The sequence below is a fragment of the Grampus griseus genome, assembly GCF_964374135.1.
Source record: "Grampus griseus genome assembly, chromosome: 5".
Taxonomy (NCBI): domain Eukaryota; kingdom Metazoa; phylum Chordata; class Mammalia; order Artiodactyla; family Delphinidae; genus Grampus; species Grampus griseus.
The window spans coordinates 63,375,677-63,403,633 of record NC_138998.1 but is presented as its reverse complement, the minus strand read 5'-3'; the positions used below and the strand labels follow the sequence as shown (position 1 = coordinate 63,403,633).

The 27,957-nt window shown below is 39.0% G+C and overlaps 2 protein-coding genes across 2 annotated transcripts; both read right to left on the bottom strand.

Moving 5' to 3' along the window:
* Positions 1–94: 94 nt before the first annotated feature.
* On the bottom strand, positions 95–27,923 carry KNG1 (kininogen 1). The gene is made up of 11 exons (XM_082654198.1): positions 27,557–27,923; positions 25,229–25,339; positions 24,137–24,221; positions 20,992–21,164; positions 19,761–19,868; positions 10,469–10,553; positions 9,435–9,607; positions 3,941–4,048; positions 3,736–3,822; positions 2,279–2,356; positions 95–327 (listed from the first exon to the last, which is right to left on the bottom strand). The coding sequence occupies exons 1-11, from the start codon at positions 27,746–27,748 to the stop codon at positions 247–249; spliced, it is 1,281 nt and encodes a 426-aa protein (XP_082510324.1). The 5' UTR covers positions 27,749–27,923; the 3' UTR covers positions 95–246.
* On the bottom strand, positions 302–2,272 carry LOC309822420 (kininogen-1-like; the record flags this gene model as incomplete). The annotated part of the gene is made up of 1 exon (XM_082654199.1): positions 302–2,272. A coding segment is annotated over one exon (678 nt), but the record flags the coding sequence as incomplete, so codon positions are not given.
* Positions 27,924–27,957: the final 34 nt, after the last annotated feature.

The window sequence follows — 27,957 nt, the reverse complement described above, 5'->3', positions numbered from 1 at the left end:
GAGCCCTACTGCCCGCTCTCTGATCAGCTCGACTTTGCTGCAGGTTGGTTGTGACTGAAAGGAGACCACTGTGAATTAACTAGGAGGAAGAACATCAAGTTGGAACTTTATTTCACCCAGCCACAGAGGGATAAAACGGCATTCTTCTCTATTTAAATTCTATCCCATCTTCTTGTCCTTCCACGCAGGGCTGCTGACAGAGGTTGTCGGGGCAATTGTGCCAGGTGTGGAGATTCTGCCCACCGGTCAATTGACCTCACTCTCAGATGCTGGCTCTGCCCCTGTCTCTTGAGGTCGGCCCTTGTACTCGCAAGACTTTATGTGCCTCTGTAAGTATAGTAAAACTCCATTAATCTGATGTTATCATGCAAGAAGAGAAAAGTGAAGCCACCAGCTGACAAGATGAGACTTTTTCCTGACATCATAGGTTCTTTATTTGCAAATACAGATAATATTTGAAAGGAAATAAAAACTCAGAGGCTCAAATACATCCAGTAAATTGAAGGAGCAGTGACACATGCATCCACAAGTGAGTGTAGCTGTATGAAGCCCTACCTGTTTCCCTAGGCAAAAGCACAGCAAGGGTTATAAAATATATGCCTCCTTCACATTATCAGGCAACTAAAGATAATCATATTATTCTCTTTTGCAAAGTCCGTACACTTCAATGTTGTAGCAAAAAAAAATAATGCAATTATAAAGTGAGGCTAGAGAGGAGTTTCTCATAAAATTCCTGTAAGTATAGTAAACAAAATTTACATCACATCGCGTGATATTCCCTTATCAATCATTTAAAAAAGATTTCCTTAAGCAGGCCTGCCTTTGTATTACTTCTTCTGCTTTCCATCCTTATCATTAAACTCAGAGCTACTAAACACTAAGGATTACTCAATCTAGCCCTGGCAACATATAAACAAACAGAAAACTCCTATTTGAAAGCCCTGTTGCAAAGCACAGTTAATGAGTAAACAGAAATTACTGACTTATAAGAAACACTGTCACCCAGAAAGAGAATTATCAGAATAGCTTTGTCAAGTGGGAGTAACTGTTTAATATAACTAGCCCATTTTGGAAACAAAAAGTCAATTAATTTACTTTCTCTCTCCTGCCTGTGGCCAGTCTGTCTTTCTCTCTTGTCCCTCTTTGACCTCTGGAGGTTTTTATTATTGTTTTTTCCCCATTAAGAAGTTCAGCATTCAGTCTCTTGACTTCCCTTATTTTCACATGTGTTCAGGGCCCAGATGTCACAGTTTATTCAAAATGTCAAGAATCTTTGTATGAAAATTGATGACGTACGTTTTAAGGTACACATTCGTTATCAGAAAAGCAAACTGCAGTAGGCCACGAGTCACATTAGTTTGTCCATTTTCTGTGCTAGTTGAGAAAACTTGTGAGGAAGACTCAGAAAGGAGTTTGAATTCTGCGCACAGCTTTATGTCGTCCGTAGAGATTGATGGTGTCCCCATTAGGAGTCTCACCATTTCTCTCTAGGCTGCTCTGAACGTTCATGGTCTTAGTTGCATTATATCAGGATATTTGGACCATGGGGAGAGGGGATGATGAGATGTTAAGGAAATACCCGTGGCTGCATAAATTAATAAAGAGCATCAGAGAGACTGAAATCATGAAGTTCTTTCATTTCTACAGTTGGATTCACTCCATTAACTGGCTTCCAGGGGCGTCCAGGACATTTGGGGGAAGTTGTTTCTGGAAAATCTGGAATCAGTTTAAATGCAAGCCTATTTGGCTCTATCTGGATGTCAGGGATACAATCATCATCACTCTCTGTGGGAGGTGGTAGTGTATTAGGCATCACAGTTGCAACGAGATCTGAGTCCTGTAAGTTAGGAAAGGTATTGGCTACACTTGGCTGGGCTAGGGAAGGGAAGGGTGTTGGCCCTTCTATCTTCTTTTGTACCTGTGAAGAAGAGGTAGTACTATCTTCATAAAAATTTGCCAAATACTCTGTTCTCCAACCATCGTGCTTTCCATTGTTTTTTCCTCTATTTTTATGTTTTCTGTGGCCATGACCATGCTTATGTCCATGGGCTAGGCCATGTCCCCCTTGATGTCCATGACCCCTTTGGTGCCCATGGCCAAGATCATGACCCTTTTGGTGTCCATGGCCTTGGTCATGCTCATGTTTATGGCCATGGCCAAGGCCATGTTTTATTTGCTTTCCATGGCCCCAGCCATGCCTATGAGTGGGTCCTTGTTCTTTTCCTGAATCCCGCTCTTCATCTTGTACAGGTGTCAGGAAAGTGTGGGGTGGACTTACGATTGTTCCTTCTTTAGTTTTCTCCACTGGTACTGATCGGAAAGGTGAAAAACCTGGAGGCCTTTTCATCAGTGTGGTCTAAACAGGAGATATTAAGATGAATGCATTACTGTGAAAACCACACTATCAAAGAAGAAAGAAGGGACAGGGACCTGGCAATGTTATCTCAGTTTACAGTGGGTCATGTCTTTGCCAGATTTTAAGTACTATATTATAAAAATAATCCAAAAAGGATGAAAATGAATAATATTTTTCCTTTTTTGATTGATTTTATAATTTGTAGATATTGATTCTTTTTCTTAATAATACTCTAAACTAGAGAATTTTTTATTTATCTGGAAAAACTGGATGGTTAACTATATAATCTCTAGGGTACTTTCTAAGGCTATGATTCTCTAAAGCCATGGCATATTACTTATTAGTTGATGCTATTTCTATTAGCACAATTACTGCTTTTATCCAAAAAGGCCCTACCTGGCTTTAAGAATGGAATACATAGGCAGCATATACCACAATCACTCTGTTGAACTGAAACACATTAGAATATATATGTTCATAAGCTTGAAACACAGCCTTTGTATAATGTTTGTATTAGAGTATATACCTACACATGGCGAAAACCTAAATGAGGACAAAGGGAGCGGAGGCAACTTGCATTGAAGATATGGATTTGTGGATTGTTTCTACCTACACTTTCACTACCTATGAGGACGTGGCAGTCGGAGGCACTGTTTGGTGATGCAAACAGCATGGTCTTTGAAGTCAAACAAGCCAGACCCTACTAGTTACCAGCATCTTGGTGAACAGAGTGGGCTCTGATTTGACCTAGATTTGAATCCGAGCACCACTAGCTTCACTTTCCTCATGTGTAAAATGGGCATGATAAAAGCACCTGCCTCATAGAGTTGTCAGGAGGAACGTATGTGTCAGGTCCTCAGTACAGTGCCTGGGAGGGAGGAAGCACTTGAGAAAGTTATTATTCACTTTAGGACTTTAGCATCTTCGTAATTTTTCGTGTCTCAACATTGACAGTGGGGAAAGTATTACTTACCTCCCAGGGTTCTTTTAAGAATTAAAAAAATGATGCAAACTAATGCTTCTCAAACTTGAATATGGGTATGACTCCCTTGGGGACTGTGTTAAAATGCAGCTTTTGATTCAGGAAATGTGGAGTGGAGTATGAGACCTGTGTTTCTCCCAAGCTCCCTGGATGTGCTTCACTAAGAGAGCCTGTGGACCCCTGGGGCACTGACAGTGTCTGAGAAGTGATTAAGAGGACTGCTGCTCTCCTTTCTAGTCATAAAAAAAAAAGAGATCAGCACAGAAATGTGAGAGCTCTCCGCATTTTAAAAAGATAGTCCCCCAATTCACTTAAATAGTGGTTCATTTTCAACCCCAAAATATGATTTTTCAGAATGAGCATAACTAACCCAAACCAACTGTAATTAGAATCATACCTGTCCAAGTGATTGACAGTTGACAGTAGGGTAAATTTTTTTCTCCCAAGGTACCACGTAAACATCAGCTTTACAGTTTAGAATTAGCTATCCACGAAAACAGAAGCCAAAAGAGAGAACAGTGTTATTCATGAGATACATAAACAAGCATAAAACGTCATATAGGTTTCCAGGGAATAAGTAAGATGGTTGCGTTACTACTCACACTATGTTTATTGATCTCACAACTTTTCGTCAACTCTTCATTACTTTCCTTAGAACATGTGGTTTCCCTGGCTGTGAACACAATAGAATATTTTTTTCCAGCTACCACCTGGAAAATGAATTAGTACAACATAGGAGCTTAATTAATACTGTGTAATAAATCATACATTTTACCATAAGGGCTTTTAGGGGAGAATATTGAAATTTTAATTATACATTGACCAAGTGAGAGCTACACTCAAAAAGCACAAATATTTGACAACAAAACTTTGTTTGTACGCATGTTAAAACACTTGGCTATTGGTTGGGCTCGTTTCCTTTTCTAAATGGGAAAAGAAAACCAGGCTATAATTTTTATTTTTATATTTTTCTCAGTTTTATTGTTTAGCAGCTGCAAAATTCACTAGTAATTCTAAGCCTCAAGTCATAATATATAGACTCTAGGAAGAGTAGGAAGTAAAACTTAAACATTTCCTTTAAACACAATCTTATTGTGTTTCTTATTGTGTTTCTCTTGAATCAGAGAAATACTGAGTTAGTACCACTATAGAAATTATGTGGATTAAATTATGTGAATAGGAAAATGATTTGGATTTCTAGCTCGCTTCTCTGAGTTTTTTAATATTAAGAAATTATTTTAAGCTCTAGCACTCTAGCAATATTTTTAATCATTACACAATGCTGTCTTCTGTTAACAATTTGTGGCCCAATTTTTTCCTTTTTTTTTTTTTGGTCTAGAAGAGGCACACTTTATTTACTTAAAAAGTAAAAATCATTGTGTGTGTGTGTTTTTTTTTTTAATACACTGACTTCAACAAAATCCCGAGCACAGTTTTTTTTTTAAAGCCTTACAGCCTTTATATACTTGAAAAACACACTTTATAAAATGTTTTAAAATTATATATATAAATTTAAAAGTTAGGGACTTCCCTGGTGGTGCAGTGGTTAAGAATCTGCCTGCCAGGGCAGGGGACATGGGTTCGATCCCTGATCTGGGAAGATTCCCACATGCCGTGGAGCAACTAAGCCCATGTGACACAACTACTGAAGCCCACGTGCCTACAGCCTGTGCTCTTCAACAAGAGAAGCCACCGCAATGAGAAGCCCACGCACTGCAACAAAGACCCAACACAACCCAAAAAAAAAAAAAGAAAAGTTAGTTGATGTGGCTCAATTTTCAGGCTAAGTTATTCAGTATTTCATTCGAGGATTTAAATGTGTGTGTGTGTGTGTGTGTGTGTGTGTGTCTGTGTGTGTGTATGTGATGGACTGAATGTATCCCTCCCAAATGCATATATTGAAGGCCTAACCTCTAAGGTGATGGTTTTAGGAGGGGGAGCCTTTGGTAGGCAGCTAGGTTTAGATAAAGTCATGATGGTGGGCCCCCATGATGGGATTAGTGACCTTATAAGAGAGAGACTAGACCCCGTTCTCTCTCTGAAATGTGAGGACACAGTGAGAAGGCAGCCATCTGCAAGCCAAGAAGACAGTCCTTACCAGGGAAACAAACTGGCTGGTTTTTGGACTTTCCAGCCTCCGGAACTGTAAGAAATAAACTGCTGTTGTTTGTCACCTAGTCTATGGTATTTTGTTATGGCCGCCTAAGCAGACTAACACTGTGTGTGTGTGTGTGTGTGTGTGTGTGTGTGTGTGTGTGTGTTTAATATTAAGTAGCTATCAAAAAGAATATATCACATATATATGTTGACCTGGAGGGTTGACTGTTATTGAAAAAATAAAGTTATAGGGTGATAGTATAATCCCATTTTTGTAAAAGCAAATCATAACAGTCTTTCCGCTCTCTATGTTTTCTAAAAGCATGGAGAAATTATGGTGGGAGGAGGATGAGGAGAGCGAAGAGTCACAGGAAGAACTAAACTCCTCTACATTTTCTGGCATCATTTTGCTAGGTAAGCACAGCTAAATTTTTAGGACAAATTTGGTAATTAACTTTTAAAACTCCAGATATGTATAAGTTGGGCAGGAAGGTTTGAAAAGCGTTTTAGAGTCTATACTTCGGTGATCATGAATTTTGTTGCTTATTTCAGAGTATACTTTAATCCAGTTTGTTTGACATTACAGTTGATCAATGTGATGCCGCCTAAGAAAGCTGACAGTATATGACACAAACTGCAGCTGTTGGCTCAACACTATTCCAGGTCCAGAGGGCAGGAATAAAGTAGACCTAATAACGTCTTCTGTTCGAGGGCCTCAAGATCGCATCCACATTGCCATTCTTATCAGGTGCCATTCTTATCAGAAGTCTTCCCTGTTTAAGCCCATCCTGCCCAAGTTTTGCTTTTAAGGTAGAGAACACTATGTAGCAATATAAGTTCCAAATGCATTAAAACATTTAAATTAAAGAAATAAGCTGGAAAGATATAAAAAACATTCATCAGTTCTCAGGATGATGAAGGCTTTTTGTAGGTGAAAAGCAGAGGAAGGAACCAGGAGGAAGGGAAAAATGTCTAAATTTGACTAGACAAAAATGAAAACTGATTCTCAAAAGTCACCATAAGTAAAGTAAAAAGGGTAAACTGGGAAGAATATGATGTAGGGTCAATATGACCAATATTTAGTGTTGGTCATAGAAAGCCCAACACTAAAAAACTGGACAAAGGACATGACCAGATCTTTTGGAGAAGTTAAAATGGTCATTAATCCTGAAAAAAGTTTACCTTCATTAATAACCAAGGATACGTACGTAAAAAAACAATGCAACATCATTTTTAACCTTGCGTGTTGGCAAAGATGAGAAACAGCGATGACACCTGGTGTCGGCCAGGTGTGGAAAACATGCAGCTTCAATCACTGATGGTAGGAATATAATTCAGATCAAGACCATCAACCAGTGTCTTACACCCAGGTGGTGTGAATGTAAATTGGCATAATTGCAAATCACTTGGTGATTTGTCAATTTGCATCATAAGTCTTAGACATCCACATATTCCTTGACATTTCTAGGACTTTGTCAAAGGAAAAATTCTAATGTGCACACACAGATCCTTGAAGTGTGTTCATCTGTGCAGAGGCAGGGAGGGACATTGACAGCAGCGGGGACAGAGGCAGTAGGGACACAGCAAAATGAACGGTATATAACAGAAATCGCAACCATTCACATGTGCAAACGAAGGATTTAAGAAATGTTTGGTATCTGAAATATGAAACCAACCTGGAACGGACATGCACCCAAATAGGACTAAACACGCGAAGCCAAGGCAAGACTAAAATTGTAAAACAAATCTAGCAATTTGGCAAATTGGTCATTTGGAGATTGGCTACTGCAAATTCATTATGGTAAGTTGATTTCCAATAATAATAAATTGGCTGCTCCCACTAAGGCTGCCTTGAGTAACCAAATTGCTCTCTTTACATGCAAAAATCAGTAAAGAGTCACCTCTTAAAAGTAAATTTGAAATTCTCACAATATTCCAGATTAATTTAGCAAATGAAGGAATGTCATTCCCTTTCAATTCGTAGCATAATCTATTGTGGTTCCCCTTGCACCCTTAGCGTAAACAAACACACACCCATTCTAGTGTGTCGACTCATTTACAGAAAGAACTGTGACTACCAAGACTAGTAGTTCACGCTTGAGAATGAATGGTTCTCTCCTGACAGTAACTCTCTGACATGCAATATATGGTGGAGTACAAGATTGTTCCTGCATCCTTAGGAATAAAGGAATTTCACAGAAAAGCAGAAATATAGAGTGAGAAGAAAAGCTGACACAGACAGGAGTAGTAGGCATTGGTAGCTCCTTCAAGTAAGCCTAATGTGGGTCACATGTCAGTGAAATCAGTGAAAGGAGTTAGCGACTAGGACAGGAATAAGTGCCTGAGTAGGAGAGAGATCAAGTGTCAGTTTTATTTTAATACAGTTTGTTTAGGTCCTTTTTTTCCCCCCAGTTATAAAACTACTATAGGAAACAAGAAAGATGAAAATAAACAGCCCATTGTGCCATTACCTAAAAGCTACCACTATGAATAATCTGAGGTATTTGTTTCTTTTCAGTATTGTTTCCTGTACTGTTTTATTTTTGGTTTTTATTTATTTATTTTCTTTAGGCTGCACAGTGTGGCATGCAGGACCTTAGTTCCCTGACCAGGGATTGAACCCGTGCCATCTGCAGTGGAAGTGCGGAGTCTTAACCACTGGACCACCAGGGAAGTCCTTAAACTTTTTAAAATAACACAACTGAGTACAGAATGTTTATTCAATTTTATGGCCTCTTTTTTTTTTTTTTTACTGAAGTATAGCTGATTTACAATGTTGTGTTAATTTCTGCTGTACAGCAAAATGATTCAGTTATACATATATATACGTTCTTTCTCATATTCTTTTCCATTATGCTTTATCACAGGATATTGTATATAGTTCCCCGTGTATGGCCTGTTTTTTCGCTGCATATTATAACATAAGCATTTTCCACATCAAGAACTCCTCACAAAGATGATTTAAAATTGCTGGTTAATATTCCATTGTACAAATATACCAGACATTATCTGATCATGTCTATATTACTGATCATTTTTATGGTTTACTTTTTTTGCTTTTGTAGTTAGAGCTGCAATGAATATCATTGTATTTAAAGACTCCTTCTATTTTAGATTTCTAGAAATTCAATTATTTAGCCAGAATTATAAACTTATTTTTAGTGAGATTTTCTTTGTATTGATAGATTATAAAAACCATCTTGGTTTGCTATAGGAGTTTGGTTCTACTTTGATTACTTTTTTTAGCTTGTATTTAGGGAAGCCCGTTTTGAGGTTCCATAAAAGGAATTGTCCATGAATACATCGGTCATAGGCTATTGGAGTTAGAAGGGATTTGGGCTCTTCTAATCCAGCCACTCATTTTACAGATGCTGTGTGAGTCTGAATGACTGCCCAGGATCACCTGGGATGCAAGTGGTGGATGCTGTGGCAGAGCTGAGTCTCCTGACCTCCAGACCAGGATACTCCTTATCCTCTATTGACAAGCATGGACAAGAGAGATGAATCCCCAGAGGCTACATTTGTAGGAGAGAATGACACCCCAGGCAGGGAACAAATGACATGAAGATGAATGTGTGAAGAGAGCCTGGGGGACGATTGGCTGATGTGGCTGAGCGCAAGGCATGAAGTGATGTTAGAATGAGAGATGAGTCTAGAAAGGCAGAGGATAAGTCTCGCTTTTCCTAGCCCTGAATTTTATTAATTATATATATAATCATTGCTAATATTTATATAGCACTTTAGATTTTGAAAAGTGATTGACATACATTATCTTTTTTAACCCTCACTATAGTCCTTTACGGATAAAAGAGACAATATTTTAAATGACTTGTCCAAGATCACACACCAAGCATGCAGCGAGGTTGGGACCTGAAATTCAAGTCTACCAAATCCCATTCACCAGATATACTGTTTCCCAATCCAGAGCCAAGATCAGTGGCAAAATTAGTAAGCAATTTGCAATAGATAATCACTATTTTTGTAGCATAATTTACAGACCTGCACTGTTGCTTTTTCCACAGTGTCAATCTTGAAATAGAAGGTTCCATTATTCTCTACATTAAGCTTTGCGATGGAATGTTCCAGAGGCTCCTCCAGCTCTGGGCTGTTGACAGGTATAGATATGGGACAGCCAGCGCAAATCCTGGTGGGTGGTTGTACAAAATCCTCCCCTGAAAGAGGCAGGTTTTATATCAGCGGGTGCACTGAAGGAGCCGTCTAGCCTAGTATTGTACCTTTCCCACATGTGATCCAGCATCCATTTATAGAGGGCCACGTGGCAGCCCAAGGCCCAGCAGTGAGTGGGTGGAGGTTGCCTGTCAGACCTCCAACTTACTGTCTCTCCTCTCTTCCTCTCCTAAGAGCCAAGTGTGTGTAGGGAAACTTTCAATCAGAAGGTGTTAGTTAGTGACAATCAATAGGCCGCACTTTTCTTAAGTTTTTGCATTTTTAATGGAAACTGTGAAAAGCAATGCTTAACGTAAAGGAATGATCTCCTAGTGGGAAAATTCTGGTGAGCAGGCAACTTCCATAATGCTTTATATTGTACAACATATACAACTATCTTCCAAATATGAGAAAAGCCAACTCTTGGTGTAAGAAATACTGACTTGACCTTAAACTTGCACTATCGCCCTTTCCCCACATTATAACATGTAAGGGAAAAAAATCTTTAATTGAAAGGATTTTATTCTGAGTAGTTAAAAATGAGATACAGCTTCCCCAATTCACAATATCCGATGCAGGGACAGCTTGTATATAAGAAAGACCAGCTGACATATCTGAAGGCTAGCTTTGCCCAGAAAACATAAATTTTCCCTTCTGTCACCATATTCCCTTCTGCCACTTGCCAAGCAATCTCAGCTTCACCTGCTGCAGCACAGCAGGGCAGAGATGGGGCACAGTGTTCCTAGTAAGGTCTGTGGGTCATGTAGATTTTGTGGCATCTCATGGGAACCAAAGCACAATATCTATGGAAAGATTTAGCCAGTTGTCTGGGACTAACATGAGCTCCAATATGTATCATCCTGTACCTGGATAAAGGTCACATTTCTGCGAGAAGGAAGCAATTCTTAGCTGGATATCCACGTATGCTTTATCTGTACATTCACCGATATTCTGGTTTTTAAAAAGCATATAAGAGCATAAATTAAAAACATTTTTTAAGAATCTTTAAACGACTAGTAAAATTAAAAATAGGATGTTGACTTTGCAAATCATCACGTGGAAAAAAACAAAACATAGTCTATTTTCAAAAGATAGAATAATAAACAATGAAAAAGTAGTACCAACACCAACAGCAAATACATACACACAAACACACAGAAACATGAAAAAAGATGACAAGAATATCTAATGTAGAAATAATAGCCATACAAGTGAATGGGTAACATTTTCTTTTAGCAAGACAAGGACTTTCAGATTAGGTTAAAACCAAAATCAATGTACTACATCTTCAAGAATAATAGCATGTAATAAAAAAGATAAAGAAAGATTAAATACAATGGATGAGCAAAGCCACAAGAAGCAAATATGAACAAAAAAGGAGCTAGAGCATTATTAATACTGGACAAAGTAAAATTCAAGGTAACAACTCATAAAGGTAAAAGAAAGATAATTTTAGTTTTATCTAAAAGCATGGAATCAAAATGCATAAAGCAGAAAACATATAGAAATAGAAATGGATAAAAATAATTGTGCTGGGAAACTCCAATATATAACTATTATACAACAGGCAAAATGTATAAAAAATAAATAAGGTCATAGAAGAATAACATAATAAAGATTTGTTGAAATGGTATTCTCATATGATACACACGATTTAAAATGATACTCTCATAAGTATGATGCAAATAATATTTCTAATTGCTTTTATACTAGGTTACAAGAAAGTCTCAATAAATTTTGCAAATTGAAAACAATACAGGCATGTTCTTTGACCTCAGCACCACAATGAAACAAAAAAGTTCGTAAAAATTAATAACATAAGTTTAAACAAATAAACAACCAAAAAGTACTTGGAAAAATAAACACACTTTCCTAACTAAAATCTTCATTGATAAGGAAAATAATAAAAAACAAACTGAGAAAAACGAGAATTCCACATGTTGCCAGGGCAGCACTCAGAGTTAACTCCCGGCTTTATACACTTCCACAATTTAAAGAGAGGCAAAAACTATCAAAACACCCCCAACCTCAGTGTTTATCTCAAGAAGTTAGAAGAAGAAGAACAATAAACAGCCTTAAGGAAAACAAGAAGGAGGAAACAATAAAAATAAAAGCAAAGCTGGTGAATTAGAAAACAGAAAGCACTAGCATTAATAAATAAATCCAAATAATCATTCATGGGGTAAGGAAAAATAATCAAATGCATAAAAAAGGAAACCTAACAAAGTATACAGAGAAATGTAAAAATATAAGAAAATATTATGAACAAGTGTATGCTAATTTAAATCTCAAAGAAAGACACTTTTCTGGAAAATATAAATAACCAACACTGACTTAAGAACAAGAAGAAAACTTGAATGGACCAATGACTAAAGAAGAAATGGAGAATGCTATTACTACTCTCAATTTACATCCCATTTTTCACCTCTAAACAGCATAGATGTTTTATAGATGAATAATTTTAAAAATTAAAGAAATATATACTGTATTTCCATGTTATATAAACCATTTCTGAATACAGAAAAACTACCCAATCATTCTATAAAAGTATATTCTGGATACCAAAACCTTAAAAAATAGAATGCACACACAAACACATACCCAGAAAACTGTTACACCACTTTCACTTATAAATGTATACGTAGACTGCTTAACTAAACTAGAAATAGAATCCAAATGCATATTTAAAGAAAAATTAACACTAAACAAGTAGAGTTTAGTTTAGGAATCTAAAGATTACTATTAGGAAAGCTGTCAAAACAGCATAGATTAAATTAGAAAAATATGATATTTCAATACATATTCTAAAGCATTTGCTAAATTCAACACCAATTCCTTATTTAAAAACAAAACAAAACTCTTTAAAGAGGAGGAATGTAAGGATGTTTCCTTAACATGAGGAAGAATATCTACCGGGATCCCACAGCAATATTATACGTAATGACAAAATTCTAGAGGCTTTCTCAATAAAATCAGGAATAAAACATGAATTTGTGTGATCACCACTATTTCAAAAAATATCTCTGAAAATTTGGATCAATTCATTGAGACGTGAAACAAAAAAATAAACATTGGAAAAGAGGAGATAGTATTATTTGCATAAGGTATTATTATAGATCTAGAACAATCAAAAAAATCAATGAAAAGACATTAGAGTTAATCAGAGAGTTCAATAAAGTTTCTGGATATAAGGTAAGCTAATCAAAATGTATACATTTGTAGGGCTTCCCTGGTGGCGCAGTGGTTGAGAGTCCGCCTGCCGATGCAGGGGACACGGGTTCGTGCCCCGGTCCGGGAAGATCCCACATGCCGTGGAGCGGCTTAGCCCGTGAGCCGTGGCCGCTGGGCCTGTGCATCCAGAGCCTGTGCTCTGCGACAGGAGAGGCCACAACAGTGAGAGGCCCGCGTACCGCAAAAAAAAAAAAAAAAAAAAGTATACATTTGTATATAACAATAACTTGTTTAAAAGAGAATGAAAGGAAAAGGAAAAAAAAAAAGGATTTAATTCCTAATAACAATAACCAAAAACAACAAAACAAAACCTAGTAATAACTTTAGTGAGCATTGTTCTGAATATATTTAAGAAAATCACACAACTTTAGAAATATAAAATAAAACTTGACTACATAGAGATGTATACCAAGTTCTTGATTAAAAAGACTAAATATAGTACATATGCCAATTCCTCAAATTAATTTAGAAATGTAATGCAATTCCAATCTATGTGACAGTGTAAGTTTTTCTTCCAAACCTCTTCTAAGATTGGTTTTAAAAATACAAACACTAGAATAATAAAACATGTATTCAAGCTTACTATGAAGCTATGGCTGTTAAAATACGGTAGTGTTGGTACAAAAACAGAGAACAGATTTTTTGTAAGAAATTATTACGGGATAAAGTTTGTTGCAAATTTTGTTGAAGGAAAGACTGTTAAGGTATCTGGTTATTCTCTTGAAAATATCAAGTTAGATACCTCACAAGATACATCAAAATTAATTCCATATAGTTTCAAAAGCTATATTTAAAAATACTGACCATAGACAAACTAGGAAAAAAAAAACATATAGTGACTGCTGAGCAAGTTGTAGAAAGATTCAAAAGGAAAATATTGATAGATTTAGTCACCTATAAACAAAAACTATTTGTAAGTCAGAAATACCATAATGAAAACTAAAAAGTAAATAAATGAGAAAATATGACAAAACACTGATACCTTTAATATATAAATACTATTTCTAAGTCATTAAGATTTATCCCAAAAAGAAATGGGCAAAGGATGTAGAAGACAATTCATAAATTCAACCCATAAATTTCTAATGAATGTATGAAAATATAATGCTTAAATAAATGCATATTAACTATGTTATTGATTGAGAAAATAAAAACTAAAAATGTTTTTGTCTATGAATTTAGCTGAGTTAAAAAAATACTGAATTCTATCAAGGGTAAACATTGCTGATGGAATGTAAATAGGTGCATTTAGCAGTTAACCTATATATATATCAAGAGTTTTAAGAGCTTTCATACAATTTTACACTATGTGTAAAGCCAGGACTTTATTCTGAGAAAAACAATGCCAAACAGAAATAGCTGTATTCTAAAAGATGTTTGGTGAGTTATTAATTATAATAAAAATGGAAACAACCCATTTTCTTGGTGGGTTTTGAACAAATGACCAAAAGTAGGAAAGTAATTTAAAAAATAATCTATGGTATCTTCACTAGGATATTAAAAGTTATTTTAAAAGTTTATCAAGAGTTCTAATGACATAGAAGAATTCTTAGGTGAAAAAAGTGTAGCATGTAAAATAATTACAACTACAAAAAGACAAAAAAGAAAATCACTCAAAATTGCCCGTATTCCCCACCAAAAAAGACAAGAGGGAAATACATTCAGATAACTTTGGGTGTTTGGGTATGTGGTGCAACATTATTTTTTTTTCTTTGTTTCTGCATTGTCTTGAAGCTTTCTATAAATGTATATTTCCAATAAAGGAACACACATATAAGAAATGTACTCCAATAAAGATGTTAAAAAAAAAGTCATGTTTTTTAAACGTACAGGGAATACCACACTTATAGTACCTTAATTTTGGATGGGGAGAAGGATGCTGGAGATAGCTCAGAAGTTCTCAGTATTATTAGCACATTTGGTTTACCTGAGAAATTTTTAGATCATCTGACTCCAGGGACTCATCCCAGACCAATTAAATCAGAATGTCTGGTATGGTACTGGCACAAAAACAGAAATATAGATCAATGGAACAGGATAGAAAGCCCAGAGATAAACCCACGCACATATGGTCACCTTATCTTTAATAAAGGAGGCAAGAATATACAATGGAGAAAAGACAGCCTCTTCAATAAGTGGTGCTGGGAAAACTGGCCAGCTACATGTAAAAGAATGAAATTAGAACACTCCCTAACACCATACACAAAAATAAACTCAAAATGGATTAAAGACCTAAATGTAAGGCCAGACACTATCAAACTCTTAGAGGAAAACATAGGCAGAACACTCTATGACATACATCACAGCAAGATCCTTTTTGACCCACCTCCTAGAGAAATGGAAATAAAAACAAAAATAAACAAATGGGACCTAATGAAACTTAAAAGCTTTTGCACAGCAAAGGAAACCATAAACAAGCAAAAAGACAACCCTCAGAATGGGAGAAAATATTTGCAAATGAAGCAACTGACAAAGGATTAATCTCTAAAATTTACAAGCAGCTCATGCAGCTCAATATCAAAAAAAAAACAAACAACCCAATCCAAAAACGGGCAGAAGACCTAAATAGACATTTCTCCAAAGAAGATATACAGATTGCCAACAAACACACGAAAGAATACTCAACATCATTAATCATTAGAGAAATGCAAATCAAAACTACAATGTGATATCATCTCACACTGGTCAGAATGGCCATCATCAAAAAATCTACAAACAGTAAATGCTGGAGAGGGTGTGGAGAAAAGGGAACCCTCATACACTGTTGGTGGGAATGTAAATTGATACGGCCACTATGGAGAACAGTATGGAGGTTTCTTAAAAAACTAAAAATAGAACTACCATACGACCCAGCAATCCCACAACTGGGCATATACCCTGAGAAAACCATAATTCAAAAAGAGTCATGTACCACAATGTTCACTGCAGCTCTATTTACAATAGCCAGGACATGGAAGCAACATAAGTGTCCATCGACAGATGAATGGATAAAGATGTGGCACATATATACGATGGAATATTACTCAGCCATAAAAAGAAATGAAATTGAGTTATCTGTAGTGAGGTGGATGGACCTAGAGTCTGTCATACAGAGTGAAGTAAGCCAGAAAGAGAAAAACAAATACCGTATGCTAACACATATATATGGAATCTGAGAAAAAAAAAAAAGGTCATGAAGAACCTAGGGGCAATACAGGAATAAAGACGCTGACCTACTAGAGAATGGACTTGAGGACATGGGGAAGGGGAAAGGTAAGCTGGGACAAAGTGAGAGTGTGGCATGGACTTATATATACTACCAAATGTAAAATAGATAGCTAGTGGGAAGCAGTTGCACAGCACAGGGAGATCAGCTCAGTGCTTTCTGACCACCTAGAGGGGTGGGATAGGGAGGGTGGGAGGGAGGGAGCCGCAAGAGGGAAGAGATATGGGAACATATGTATAACTGATTCACTTTGTTATAAAGCAGAAACTAACACACCATTGTAAAGCAATTATACTCCAATAAAAATGTTTAAAAAAAAGACTTAAATGTTCAGTATGTACACTGTTGGATGCTGCAACTAAAAAAAAAAAAAAAAATCAGAATGTCTGGGGGAGTGATCTGGGAATAGGTGTTTTTTAAATCTAGGCTAGTGCTTCTAAGGTGCAACATGCCCTGAGAACTACGTAGGAAAACCCTTAAATCAGTGCTTTCCAAACTTTAATGTGCAGATGAATCACCTGAGAACCTTGTTAATATGCAGATTCTGATTCAGTAGCTAAGGGTGGAGTTGAGATTCTACTTTGCTAAGAAGCTCCCTGGTGATGCTAATGCACTTTGAATAGCAAGGCCTTAAATCTTACCAATTGTGGGCAAAATATTTCATTTCTATTTCATGTCCTTTAATTACTGTAACAACTCTGTGATATAGGTGCTATTATTCTTCACGATTTTACAAATGAGGAAGTGAAGGCTCAGAAAAGTTATACCAAATCTGATTGGCTTTGTGACTCCAACCAGCCTTTGCAACTCTCTGTGTTGCAAAGAGAAAACTTAACTGGGGGTTTATAAACAGATGCAGCAAGATTAAAGCTAGATAACATTTAGGCCTATATAACCTCAAACGGCTAAGCATAAAAACAGAAGATGTTAACAGATGCTTAAAAGGCCAGACTCAACTCAACCTGACAAAATTAAATAGTGGCTAGAACCTATGTGTTTAGAGGGTTCCTCTCTCTCTCTCTTTCTCTTTTATACTATTTTCTAAAATTCTGGTAAAATATATATAATATAAAATTTGCCATCATAACCATTTTTAAGTGTATAATTCAGGGCCATTTATTACATCCACAGTGCTGTGCAACCATCTCTACTATCTATTTCCAATAGTTTTCATCACCCCAAACACAAATTCTGCAACCATTAAGCAAAATCTCCCCGTTCTCCCTCTTCCCAGCCCCTGGTAAACTCTAACCTACTTTTTGTCTCTATGAATTTGTGTATGTTGGATAATTCATATAAGTGAAATCATATACTGGTTGTCCTTTTGTGTCTGGCTTATTTCACTTAACATTTTCAAGGTTCATACATGTTGTAGCATATATCAGAATTCCATTCCTTTCTATGGCTAAAGAATTGTTATATGCATGTCACATTGTGTTTATGCATTCCTCTATCGATGAACATTTGGGTTGTTTTCCACCTTTGGCTATTGTGAATAATGCTGCAATGAATATTGGCATATAAGTATCTTTTTGAGTCCCTGTTTTAAATTCTTTGGGGTATATATCTAGGAGTATAATTGCTAGGTCATATGGTAATTCTACATTTAACTTTTTGAGGAACTGCCATACTGGTCTCCACCATGGCTGCATGATTTTACATTTCCATCAGCAATGTACAAAAGTTCCAATTTTTCCACATTCTCCCCAATACTTGGTATTTTACAATTTTTTAAAATTACAGCCATCCTCTAGGTGTGAAGTAGCATCTCATCTGTGGTCTATAATTACATTCCCCCTGATGGCTAATGATGTTGAGTATTTTTCATGTGCTTTTTGACCATTCGTATGACTTCTTTAGAGAAATGTCTATTTAAGTTGTTTGCCCATTTAAAAATTTTGTTGTTGCACCGTGGAAGTTTTTTGTATATTCTACATATTAAGCCCTTTTCAGATATATGATTTGCATATATTTTCTCCCATTCTGTGGATTGTCTTTTCTCTCTCTTAATAGTGTCCTTTTTACTTCCCCCCCATTTATGAAACAAACACGTGCTTGATTAGAAACATTGGGAAGTATTGAAGAGTTTCAAAAAGTATAAAAAATCAGAAAAAACAGCCATAGTTCCAACTAAAAGTTAGCCATATTTTATATTTTGGCATATTTGTTTTTCATCACTTTTTATGTTTACATCTACTTTATGTACCTGAGTAAATCTGTATGTGTAATTTTGTACCGTGCTTTTTTTTGTTTTTTACTTAACATACCGTAACCATTTTACTAGGTCACTAAAATCTCTGCAAACATAATTTTAATGGCTGCACATATTCTACTATATTGATATACTGTAATTTGCTTAACCATTCCATATGTTGAAAATATGTTATTTTTAATATTTTCCTTTTAATAAAAAGTCAAAATTAACATCTTGCTGCCTGGATTTCTCATTTTCTTCCCATATAATGGACGTTGAGAAGTAGAATGACTAGGTCAGTGGTCCTCAACCTTTCTGGCACTAGGGACTGATTTCGTGGAAGACAATTTTTCCACAGATGGTAGGGAGTGGTGGGGTGGGGGAGATGGTTCAGGCAGTAACACGAGCGATGGGGGAGTGATGGGGAGCAATGGGGAGCGGTGGGGAGCGATGGGGAGTGCTGGGGAGCGATGGGGAGCGATGGGGAGTGATGGGGTGCGATGGGGAGCCGTGGGGAGCTATGGGGAGTGGTGGGGAGCGGTGGGGAGCGATGGGGAGCCATGCGGAGCCATGGGGAGCGATGGGGAGTGATGGGGAGGGATGGGGAGGGATGGGGAGCCGTGGGGAGCGATGGGGAGGGATGGGGAGCCATGGGGAGCGATGGGGAGGGATGGGGAGCCATGGGGAGCGGTGGGGAGTGGTGGGGAGATGTGGGGAGTGATGGGGAGGGATGGGGAGCGATGGGGAGGGATGGGGAGCGATGGGGAGCGATGGGGAGCGTCAGATGAAGCTTCGCTCACTCGCCCGCAGCTCCCCTCCTGCTGTGTGGCCCGGTTCCTAACAGGCCTCAAACTGGTACCGGTCCACGGCCCAGGGGTTGGAGACCCCTGGACTAGATGAAGGGACTTGCAGCCACCCCTTGCTTAAAGAACAGCCTTCTGCTAAAATGCAAATAGCCTTGGGAAGGTCATCATGCCTTATCATCTTAACATGCACTAACTCCTGCCACTTTGAGATGCTCTCTTTTAACATAATTTTGGTTCAGGTAATAAGATATCAACCTGGAAAGGGCCACTAAGGGAGAGAGACACAGGATGTACTTATTAAAGATAAAAGTAGGGGAGGGAAGGTGAAAGAACAAGCAGAGACAAGTTGGAAGTGAAGGAGTGTCCTGGGTAGAGCTCGGGAGCCTTGTAAGGACATTGAGCACACGGGGAGGAAAGGAGACAGGAAAGCGTGAAGACATGAAAAGACAAACTTGACCGTGGCATCATTTTGTCTCAGGCTATTCCTAGCCTCTGGTTATATCTGTAAATGCTTATTGCCAGATGTACAGACTCTGACCAGCTGGGTAAGCAGCTTGACCAATGATGTGAACTGTAGAGTCTCAAGTGAAAGTGAATGTGAGCTGCGTATGTCATCAAAAATTTTAGTGACTGAGACTTCCTCCACAGCTGAGAGTTCCCACACCTGTAAATACTGGACACAAAAGGCTAAGAACTTTATGATTAGATTTTTGCCTACTTACACCATTTGAAAGGGACTTGCAGTCTGGAGTTAAGAATAGAAAATTCTCCTTGGAACAATTAGTCTGCACAATTGAGTAAGTAATTTCATAGTTCCATCCAGCCACCACCTGAAACGATTTTGGATTGAATATTTAAAGGGCAGTTTAAACATAATTCATAGTGTTAGGAGGAGCTTAGAATACTGCCTGACATTTCATAAGTGCTCAAAAATACAAACTATTATTATTACTAGGCAAAAGTCATTACCGAATAAATATTGAGCACATTATGACTCTCACACCCTTCAACACAACACACACACACACACACAGCTACACATCTGAAAATGAAAAGCAATTTATAGATGGAGTTAATGTATTTCCTTAAGTAAGACATAGCAATATTTCCTCTGCCAGGCAACAGGGAAAAAATGATCTGTTGAATTTTGTAAAATATTAATAATGCTTTTCTAGATGGATAAAGAAAACTTTGGAGCTGGAGTGGCCTTGACCAGTAGGTCCTTACGTTCCCAGACTGCCAGACAGTAAGATTTCTCCTGCTTTATCTAGGGCGGGTCCCACCCTGATAGCTGGATATGGACAGAACTGAGGAGAGCATGCATCTTGCATGAAGGCAAGTCGGAAGGTCAATTAAAAGCAGGAAATGCTACTGACCAAAGTGGGTCCCTCATAATTAGAGGCTGAAATCCAAGGGGCCCAGTCAGCTGTCAGTAAAGTCTTCATGAACTGAGGCAACAGAAAGACCAGATTTACAAGTATTTGCTTTTTTCTCTGCTGAAATGGAAACCATAATTTAGAGGGTACCCAGCAAGCTTTGCCAACTTTTTTAGGTACAATTTAATATTGGGGGGCCATGTTTGCCTCCTAATAGTTAGGTGATGAGAGAGTCTTCTTAAAACCCTAAGGCCAGAATGACTTTTCCATTTTACCATCCCTAGGAGAACAAGCAATGCTGACCACCCATTCATCAAAAACAAATCTCCCAGGAAGGGGGTCTGATTAGGCTCCCTTTCCCCATTTACATACTGCAGTATCCAAATCATTGTGCCTGAAGAGAAAGGCTTTGCCTCCTGAGCTAGTCGTATGAGAACATGAAAGAGTTCCTCACCACCACCTGTGGAATCATATGTTTTCCTCGGCCAAAGGTTTATTTTAGGTAATGAAACCCTAAACCATAAAGATCTAACAAATTCTAACAATACTATGACACGGGAAAAATTAAAGGACAAACCTGTCTTTGGGCCTTTTTTACTTCTTTAAGATCAAAGAGGTGGGAGTGATCAGTGTTGTTGTTAAAGTGTTGAATGGCATGTCTCAGTACAGGTTCCAAGTCGGGGCTTTCGGTTGATATGGGGTGCAGGCAGCCAAGGCAGTCGTACTGGGCTGTCACCAGGGGGCCCTCGGCTTGACAAAGAGCAAGCAAAAGGGCAGCGTTAACAAGCAAAACCTGCATTCACATACATTGCCCTAAATAAGTCAGATAATTTGGAAGGCCCTGATAAGCAAACTTTCCAGTAAGTCCTAGTATGCCCTGGAAAAAGAGAACACAAGACTGAATGATAGGGAAGACCTATCATTCACTTAGGGACATCTTATATGCATCCTATTGTGCATAATTATTTTAAGTTTATTTTAAAGTCATTTTAAATTACAGAAGTGATACACGAATTTATCCTCATAAAATTAAAACATTACAGGTGCATTTTTATTTCTTTTTCAGTGTTAACCAAAGCTCCTTGAAGCCGGGAGCAGGATGTAATACATTTTGTATCAATTCAATCCAACAAACATGTATTTCGCACCTGCTATAACATGCCCTGTGTTGAGCATGGCTGCGTGGATGCATTAATTCGTTAGTAATGGCCACTGTCATGAAGGAGTCAGGAAAAGTCAAGGGGGAGAGACCGAACTGGAGATGGATGATTTCAATATAATTCAGCAAGAGATTGGAAAGGCAGGAGCCCAGAGTGAGCCCAGGGAAGCCTTTCCTGAGGAGAACAGGCTGAGCTAAGAAGGGTGAAGAGCAGTCAAGGTCAACCTCTCAAAACAAGGTGTGAGGCCTGAGGAGAAGGGAGGGACGGCTCCTGAGGAATAAGGATGAGGCAGGCACCATGTTGTACACACATCTTAACCAGAGCTTATAGCAGGAGGCAGGGAGGGGTGGTCTGAAGTGTGAGCAGTCTGAAGGGAGGCCTCTGCTGTGGAGTCTGGGCTGTGCTCTGTAGGCAGGGATTCTTAACTATTTTCCTGGGTCATAGGCTCCTTTGATGACCCTAATGTAAGCTATGGCGCCCTCTCCTGGAAGATGCACATACTCACAACCTTCTCCACTTCTGGGCATTCCTAGACCCTCTGAGGTGAATTGAGAATGGTCCCCTGTAAGAATGGGGAGCCACCGAATGGGTTTTAATAAAATGATGTAAAATATTTTAAAAATGAGAGAGTCTGTGTTAAATCACCACTGTTCATGACACACAGCCCTGACTCCCTGGTCAGTAGCAGTACATGTGGCAAAAAGGGGAAGAAATGAAGGAGTCCTGGGCCCCTTGGCCCTGGGGCTCTCACATCCCGAGGATGTAAGATCCCCCAGTCAGCAGTTCAACGCAACCCCCCTTGCAACTGTTTCTCGGCATTCTCTCCATAAGTTTGTGTCAGGAAATGACATATTGTGTGAATATTCATAGCTTTCCCCCCTCCTTTCCTTGTAGAAGTTAGGTTGAATCAGGGTAATGGGCAAAGTTAAAAAACTAGAGGGAAATAAATAAATAAATACTGTTGAAATAATATTTACATTTTTTCCGAGAAAAATATACAGACCCTTTGAATAAAATTGTTTCTAAGATGGTTTCTGTTAAAAAAAAAAAAAAAAAACTAGAGGGGATGACATGGGAAAGATGAGAGAATTACTGATGGGAAAACAAAACAAAAAAAGATGAACACAGGAGGTGAAAGGGAGAGATGGAGAAAAGCCCAGAGGCTGGTTTGCCTGACCTCAAGGGCAGCTCCCACTGGTGTAGGGAAAGCAATGGAGCAGCCTTTGAGGGTGAGATGAGCAGGGAAAGATGCAAACTCAGTCTTTCTGGGTGACAATGATTTTCCACCCTGCCTCAACATTTCCAGAGAGATTTTTAAATTAAAATGTTTCAAATTTTGAATTCTGAAACATATCTGGCCAAAAAGTTTTCAGATAAGAGATTGTGGACCTAGCACTAATTTCTGAAGGTGTGGCAAAGAGCTTTTTCTCTCATGGTACATAACGTGCTCTGCTCTGGATAATGTTAAAATGTGCTTACGAGATAGAGCTCTTAAACCAAATAATAAAAAGCTACCCCTATCAAAAGATTTTAATTACTTGTGATTTCTGTTTTGGACTATTTTTCTTTGAATGCAACTTCTTGCAGGAACGGAAACTCGAGGGATATAGTTTTTGTGGGTACCATTTAGGGGATTAAGGCTGGAATAGAAGGACCACTACTACAGTGGGATTCAATAGCATGGCTGAGGATGCTGTTCTGGAGCTTAGGTACAAAACGCTATCATGCAGAAGGCCAGTTCCAGGATGGCTTTTGTGACTGACTTCACCTAGACGTGCCCATCCTTCTGTATGTGGCACCTCTGCCACAGGAGGGAAGGAGCTAACAGTGGTCATCTGTTGAGAAGTTTCTCCATACTTAGATTCTAAAGGAATATCGTTTATGGAGGGTCTATTCCACCAACTCTGCTAACTGCTAGCTGTGGGGTCTTGGGCAAGATATTTGACTGCTGTGGGCCTGTTTCCTCATCTGTGAACTGGGGATATTAACATTTGCCTCATAGAGTTGTTCTGAGGAATAGATATGTTAATACACATGAAGTGATTAGAACTGTGGCTAGTAATAAGGGCTCAATAAATGTTAGCTATTATTACCTTTTCCTTGATTATCATTAATACATTATTATGATTACATTTTCAGGTGTATCATCTAGTTTCATTCTAAACAATTGTGCAAAGTGGGAATTACTGTGATCTCCTCTTATAGGTAAGGAAAAGGAAAGCCAAGAAGGTGAGAGCTTTGAAAGGTTCCAGGCCAGATCTGACCTCAAAGCCTGTGCTACTCTCACTCTAGGACGCTGCCTACAGTTGAAGCCAGTTCTGTGGCTTCTCATCCTTTTGCACACACCTAACACAATGCTGCTCTTGAGGAAGAGAATCAGGATAGCGCTGAGGGGCGTGAGCCCGGCCCCACCTCAGGACTCTGCCGCTCCACCCCCTCCAGCGCCCCCGCAAAGCTGCAAGTGGTATTGCCACTGCTGCCCTCCGGGAAAGAGGGGTCTTTGGTGCCACACAGAAGAGGTTCATTTCTCCCCAGGGCAGCACCACCAGGCACAGCAGCTACCTGGAGTAATCTGGCAGGTCTGGGTAGCCACGGAGAACTTCATATTCCCCCTCTTTGCCACCGTCGCTGTGCATTCCCCTGTAGCCTAAGAAGAAGAAGAAAAAAGGACTAAAAAAAAGATTTATCTTAATCTTTCAGATGAAAGCCACCTAGTACTATTGCTAAATACGGCTTTCCTTTATAAAACCTTGTTAAGGGCTTCCCTGGTGGCGCAGTGGTTGAGAGTCCGCCTGCCGATGCAGGGTTCACGGGTTGGTGCCCCGGTCCGCGAAGATCCCACATGCCGCGGAGCGGCTGGGCCCGTGAGCCATGGCCGCTGAGCCTGCGCGTCCGGAGCTTGTGCTGCGCAACGGGAGAGGCCACAGCAGGGAGAGGCCACAGCAGTGAGAGGCCCGCGTACCGCAAAACAAACAAAAAACAACCTTGTCGAGATTTTTTATGTTTTCTAGCAGAGTTTTGAGACACAAGAATGAATGTTTTGCAGCCTAATCATTATTTTATACAAGCCACTGATATTCGTGAAATATTGGAGGAAAGGCAGTTTAAATGGCGAGGTTTTAGAGTATGAACCTTTGTGTTGTTTTTTTTTTGCGGTACGTGGGCCTCTTACTGTTGTGGCCTCTCCCGTTGCGGAGCACAGGCTCCAGACGCACAGGCTCAGCGGCCATGGCTCACGGGCCCAGCCGCTCCGTGGCATGTGGGATCTTCGCGGACCGGGGCACCAACCCGTGAACCCTGCATCGGCAGGCGGACTCTCAACCACTGCGCCACCAGGGAAGCCCTGAATCTTTGTTTTGAGCCCCAGAGATATTTCTGTTTCATCAAGATGCACACAGTGCCTGAGAACCAGCCTGCTAAACTGTCCTCTTGATTTACCTTTCAATTTCAGTGTTCAAACTGCATACAGGAAGCCAGGGTTTTGACATTGAAGAGGTGGCTCCCTGGACTGGGAGGAGAGTGGCTTGCTTCTCCCTCAATTACGGCCCAGCAAGAAGCTGTGCTGTGCCAGGGCAGGGTAGGCGTTAGGTTAAGACAGCCCTTGGTAAACTTGGCCGAGAAAACTGGAGGCTCGGAAACTGTCAACACACTCACAGCTTGTGCAGAGTCATTGTAGTCACAATCCTGCCAGGTTTTGTCACTTTGAACAGGACAGTTGCCCTCCTTGATTTGGTACTTGAAGGAATAAAACGTGTCAGGATCATCCTGAAAAACAGCAACCAAAGATACGTACGGTTCATCTAACTGACCCAACGGCAAATCATTTGAGTGGGATCTGGTGCAGTTATATTTGATCTTGATTTGATTCAATGAAGGCAAAAACATTTATTAAAAATATTGAAAGTTTATAAATATTTACTTGGAGGAATGTTCATAACATACTATTTACAAATATATATATATATTTAAATTTCAAAGTAGGTCCATAGTTTTAGCCCATTTTTGTAGAAACCAATTTATATGTAAATATATATAAAATTTTTTTTTTAAGTCTGGAAAAGTACGCAGCAAAGCTGTTAAAATGTGTGTCTTTCAGTGGTGGGAGTACAGTTCTCTTTCACTTTCTTCTTTCAACAAACATTCCTGAATTGTCTATTTTTTTGAACAAACATTATTTTTACAGTTAGAAAACAAACCAGAAGCCTTTTTTTCATTAAAAAAAAAGTAACAGTTATCTGGATAGTGGGAATAATTATGGGTAATTTTAGTATTTTTATGGGCATTGTTTTGTTTTCTATTTAGTATAGCATGACATGAAATAATAAATTAAACTTTTAAAGTATAAAGGTGCTGATTTAGATGAGCCTTCAGATGCAACGTCCTGGTGTGTCAGAACAGCAAGGGACTTCAGAGGGGATGTTGTCCATCTTCTCAGTTTGCAGGTGAGAGAAAGGAGGCCCCAGGTAGATGGCGTATGCCTTAGGCAGCCTCCCCACCTTGGAAAGGCAGAGCCAGCTCTGGATGGCAGGTCTCCTGACTCACCAGGCAGTGCTCTCTCCACAGTGTTTGCATTTGGGAGATGATGGAATCAGACAAGATAGACTCTTCTAGTTCCTCCTAGGTCTCAGATTTTAATAAAACCTAAGTGGTCATGGTACAGGCAGTCCCCACACAGCAAGGTAGAGATAAAGAGTGATTCTATGGACATTTTAGAATAAAAAACCACATTTGCCATGGATGTCTGCCAATAAAGACTACAACCATACTAGAGAACACTAGGACTCACAGGACTGCACAAATTTGTGAAACAGAAAGGCCGGACTTTCAGAAGACAAACAAACAAAAACATATCTACTGGGCTTTTTCCTTTTTCCTTATCATATCAAATACCTGGGGTTTTTTTCCACCAAAGTAATCAATTGCTTAACTATCACAGAAACACAATGTTTTATAGTGAAATTCACTCAAACAAACTATATTGAAAAGATTTGTAATTCTTGAAGTCACATACCCTGTCAGGGTTTGTCTCCATCCTGAGTGCATCGATCATTGATTTTAAAAAAGTGCTAAAAATCAAGTAGAACATGGCTGTTACCTTGATGCATTCAGCCATATGGACTTCATGGCAGGTATTTTGTCCAATGCAGTTGAACCAAGTTAGTCTCATTTCTGACTCCTCTTAGACAAACCTTCCCTTTCCCCTAGCTTAATTGAGGTATAATTGACAAATAAAAATTGTATATATTTAAGGGGTACAATCTGATGAACTAAAACACATGTATATTGTGCAATGATTACCACAAACAAGCTAATTAACACACCCATCACCTCACATACTTATATTTTTGTGGTGAGAATACTTAAGATCTAGGCTTTCAACAAATTTCAAGTGTACAATAAAGTATTATTAGCTATAATCACCACACTCTACATTAGATCCTCAGGACCTATTCATCGTATAACTGAAAGTTTGCACCCTTTGACCAGCGTCTCCCCATTTCCCCACCTCCCAGTCCCTGGCAATCGCCATTCTACTTTCTGTGTCTGTGAGTTTGAACTTTTAGACTCCACACATAAGTGAGATCATATCATACTTGTTAGATGTACCCCTTTAAGAACCCATTTCCCACCTGAGGTCTGGAGGTCTTCATATTGTTGTCTAGGACTGGTCACCCAGTAAATCCTGCTGCTGCAGCCTGACCGAGTTCCTGGATTCTCCCACTCTGCACAGTCCCTTTAAAATTTCTCCATCTACCTTTGTTTCATTTCACCCTAGGATATGCTGCTCTGATCACCCAGGAGGAGTCATACCTTTCCCTTCACCCCCAGGCCAGAGAATGGTGTCGGTCTTTTCTAAGAGCTGTAAGCTTCCCTTCGATTATCAGTTCTTTGGTGATTGGGGTGCGTGTGTGGCGTGAGGCCTGGGCTCCAAGTGACAGCACAAATCCCCAATGACCTCAAGGTTAAACACAGCTCACTCACCGTCCTGATGATCTCAGTTACGCGGTACAATACAAATTGGTTGCCACTTTTGTTTCCACTGTTATATTTCTTCAGAGCAGTGTCCGCAGCTTGAAATACATCTGGGTCGTTGCAGTCGATTTCTTGCGAGGAATCCTGGGTTAAACTTGGTAGCAGCCTGGAGCAAAGAAAAAGGATGGTGATTAATTTCATGATTTAAGTCTCCCTCTGGGAGTTTCACGAAGAATTGGGAGCCAATTAAGATGCTGATTTTAACTATCTTCAGCCTCTATTTCCTCCGGGCTCTCCTCTCCCTGCTGCCTCAGTGCTCTGGGGGCCTGGCTAATTCCTGCTGCCATGCACTATTTGCTTATTCCAAAAGGACAAATGGCCCTGTTGGGTAATCCAAGCAGATTTCAGGC